The sequence below is a fragment of the Humulus lupulus genome, chromosome X (assembly GCF_963169125.1).
Source record: "Humulus lupulus chromosome X, drHumLupu1.1, whole genome shotgun sequence".
In the NCBI taxonomy this organism is placed as follows: Eukaryota; Viridiplantae; Streptophyta; class Magnoliopsida; order Rosales; family Cannabaceae; genus Humulus; species Humulus lupulus.
Window position 1 is genome coordinate 47535344 of NC_084802.1, and position 4092 is coordinate 47539435.

Here is a 4092-nt window from a genome sequence, read left to right on the forward strand (position 1 = left end):
GGTTTATTTTTTATTTTCATTTTCTAAACTAAAAATAAAAATATTTTTTTTGACCACTATTTATTATTTTAAAATAAAAAATAAGAAAATTATAGTAAAAAAATATCATATTAAAAATATCTAAGTAATCTCAAATTTCAAAACTTAATATCTATTCATGAGATAACACAAAATCAATAAAGTCTACATAGTAAAATAAAAATGTATGAACTGATAATTGTCCAAACTTAAAGTAAAATATTAAACGAGTCATAACAATCAACTAATGTATTTACTCAATCTCACTACCGTCGACTAGATCTCCATATATGATCAGAAATTTCATCATGAACATGAGTCATTTCACGTATATGAGTTCTAGAAATACTGAACTCTACACTATCAATCAAAGTTCCATCCATGCTTTGTAAAGTAGTGGCCTGTACTTCAGAATTTCCTTCACCTCCATCGAAATATACACCTACTTCTGCATTTGTCCTTATAAAATTGTGAATCCAACAGCAAGCAATGACAATGTACTTTTGTATTCTTAGATCATATGAAGGCATTTTCTTTATGATTGGAAAGCGAGCCTTCAACACACTGAAATACCGCTCAATGACATTTCTCAAGGAAGAGTGTCGATAATTGAAAAGCTCTTTTTTTTTTCCTATGGGATTAAGATCTGTGTACTGGCCCAAATGATACATTTCCCCTCGATATGGCGAAAGAAAACCAGGCATGTTTTTATAGCCAGAATCAACAAGATAATATTTTCCTGATCCAACGATAATTCATGTTAGTTTTTACTTATAGATATTTAATATAAAATAATGTCAATCAACACAATAAGTTTGATAAATACTTACCTTGGGGCGGCATTGGAAATCCATAATCTGGGTTTGTGGCAAATTCTAGAAGAATTCCTGCATCATTAGCTGATTCTTCCCATCCAGGGAAAACGTATGTGAACTTCATGTCAAATGAACATACACACATAACGTTCTGAGTTGTATCCACTTTCCGACCTCGATATGGTATTTGTTCATCAATTGGAACATGCGCAGAAATATGAGTCCCATCTATAGCTCCAACACAATTCTAAAATACAAAATAAATTATTAGATTTTTTTTATTGAATATTGAAAGAAAGGAAAAAAAAATTCAAATTTTTGTACCTAAAAAAATGGATAGTATCTTGGATCGAATCGAATTTGTGGAGGAGTTACATCAAATGAAGGTGGAGTAATTAGTTCTTTGGATAGACGACATATTTCCTTCAAAACCTTCCTAAAATAATGAGATGTGGTTGAGGTGGAGTGCTGAAATCGTTCAGCAACCACACAATGTTGTTCATTATGGCCAATCACAAATAAGAACATAGCCACTTGTTATTCAACAGACAGATATCGTGAGTTCTTCAATAAAAAAATTTCCTTTAGAACACCACAAAATAGTTTGAAGACATCTTTGTTCATTCTGAACAAATCATAACACCTACTCCAATGGTCATGCAACACTTCCATAACGTATTCATGGCCTGAAATAGCTGAATTTCTACAAGGTTGCTTAGATAAATAGAATTGATTATATTCCTCGCAAGCCAAATATAGCAAAATCTCTCCAAACTCATCATCTGAATCATCCAGTAAATTATCCTTGTTGAACCGAGCAATGTTTAAAGACATTTTATCCTAGCAGTAGAAAAAACTTCTAAATTTTACATTCAATATATAAAAATATATAAACACTCAAAGTCAAAGTCAAACCATAAAAAAAATAAGCAAAACAAGTCATCGAGTCAATAGCTAAACAAGTTCATACAGTCAATAGATAACAAGCCATCCAATCAATAGCTAAACAAAGTCATCCAGTCAATAGCTTAACAAACTCATCCAGTCAATAGCTAAACAAAACTAAAGTTAATAGCTAAACAAAGTCATCTTGTTCATAACTAAACAAAGTCTAAACTTTTCACTTCAAATTCAGCAACAAATCTATTCTTCTATGCTCTGGCATCTTTAGAAACAATGCTCTGAACACCTCGTTCTCAAACTTCTCAATAGCTTTTGCGTATACTTCTCCACTAATTCCATCAATTTGATTAAGAGCTTCAACACTCTCATCTAATAAGTAATGTGATGCAGATGTTGCCATTGATCTCCATATCAATTCTGCCTTTTGCTTTGCAGTTTCATTATATGTTGCCAGTGCATCTGCCAAAGCTAATGTGAACTTTGCTCTTTTTACTGATCGACAGTTTAAAGTGGATATTGATTTACCTTTTCTTTTGTTACCATTCTCATCAAAACCACTTTCTTCATTCCTAGTAGAAGGACTTATCGACGTTTCATTATCATCATTATTATCTCCATCATTAGAAGGACTTCGAGTTGAAGGATGAGCATTGGAACCAGTTACAGTAGTATCACCAAAGATAGTGCACAATTTCTCATAAAAATTACAACCTTTCTTTCTAAATCTTTTAGCAGACTTGTTAACCTACATAAAATAAAATTATATTGATAAAATATACCAATACCTATTAAAATAAAAAAAGCATAAAATCCATTTTAAATCATTTTTACCCGAATAAGTTTATCTTAAACTTCATTAATCACACTAACTTCTCTAGTCATTGCACTGTATCCCATACCAGTCTCTTTTAGTAAAGACTTAAAATCTTATGCTTTTGCTTTAATTAATTGTATTTTTTCCTTAGTTGCATATCACTATAATTTATTTTTGCTCGTGCACAAAGCTCTTCCTTTATATATTTTCATGATTGATTTGTAAATGTTGTAGTATTCTTATTTCCCTTTAAAACTTCTTCTTCCATAAGTTCGATGAAAATTTCTTCATGCCTTTGAGTCCAAACAGAAGCCTCATCATTGTTCTCAATAATAAGAACTTCACTATCAATATCTGCCATCTAGGTAAGACCTAAGGATTCAATAAGAATTCTAAATGAAAATACAATACTATTCCTAAAGAAACAACCATTTTAAGAACAACAATAAGAAACAAGATTTATGTCATATATTTGTTATCCCAAAACAACACCAAAAACTAACCAAATCATGAACAAACTAGATAAAATATTTAAAATAAATACAACAAAAAAAAAATCATAATATAAATAACATTACATAGGCATGTTTAAAACATAATTTAACAGATTAATTTTTCCAAATAGATTTCATTCATAACATTAGTAGAATTGAAAAGTTGATTTAGTTATTATTACCAAGAAAGTAATTCCAATAATAGCAATGAAGAGTATCCATATATTCATCAAATTAACAAAATAATACAATGTCATATGAAATAAAAACACACACCAAAAAACATAAAAGGTTTACATATTATATATGTATATATATATTCTATCATGATGTAGATCATTTCTTAATTGAACTGTCATTGCAGGGTAAGATATATAATAATAACTCTCAATGAGTTCAATTTCGACTTTGTTATTCAAGTTTCTATGCTCTATGCTCTATGCTCTAACATAGTCAGAAAACTTTGCTGAGTAATAGGTACTAATGCATCTCAACCTATCTGTCTTGGAACTAATGCTAATAAAACTATACTCACCTTAAGTGCATAAACACAGAGATCGTCTCAACAACAAATTTCTGTTAGCTGAACCAAAGTTTAGATTACAACATATATCAGGGAAGTCTAGATACTGAGACATCAACTCCACATTTCATAATTGACGAATATAAAATTTTCATTGTAAACATAACAAGAAAATACTATATTTCAATTAGACAATTACTACTACCAAGTTCTAACTGGAGTTTAGAAACCATTCTATCTTGGCTTCTAAGAAGTTCTATGTCATCCTGGGACTTGTAGTTGCTGCAATGCTTATCTCAAGTATTGCTTGTTCCATTTATTATCATAGAAGAAAAAAATAGACCAAGAACCAAGGTAATACTAATCATTAGAGTGCAAATCCTCTCATGTGCTATCAACTTTAGATACCAAATCAAAATCTTTTGGGATTTTTCTAGTTATAATTTAGTGACTAACTTCAAGTGATGTTTTAAAATAGGGAACGAAATGAAAATTACACAATATAATGGCTTCTTTATGGTCACT

The 4092-nt window shown here is 30.1% G+C and overlaps 1 protein-coding gene across 1 annotated transcript; it reads right to left on the reverse strand.

The window, feature by feature from the left end:
* Window positions 1-284: 284 nt before the first annotated feature.
* LOC133805787 (uncharacterized) lies at window positions 285-1667 on the reverse strand. Its single transcript, XM_062243941.1, has 3 exons — window positions 1481-1667; window positions 849-1061; window positions 285-757 (listed from the first exon to the last, which is right to left on the reverse strand). Exons 1-3 carry the CDS (start codon window positions 1665-1667, stop codon window positions 285-287), a joined length of 873 nt encoding a protein of 290 aa, XP_062099925.1.
* Between the last annotated feature and the right edge of the window lie 2425 nt (window positions 1668-4092).

What these genes read in the sequence shown, in the direction of transcription:
- LOC133805787 (XM_062243941.1), bottom strand. Translation starts at nt 1,667, where the DNA reads ATGTCTTTAAACATTGCTCGGTTCAACAAGGATAATTTACTGGATGAT. An exon ending in AGTGTTGCATGACCATTGGA is followed by an intron (nt 1,062 to 1,480) that starts GTAGGTGTTATG and finishes TTGGAGCTATAG; the next exon opens with ATGGGACTCATATTTCTGCG. An exon ending in ATTTCCAATGCCGCCCCAAG is followed by an intron (nt 758 to 848) that starts GTAAGTATTTAT and finishes TCGTTGGATCAG; the next exon opens with GAAAATATTATCTTGTTGAT.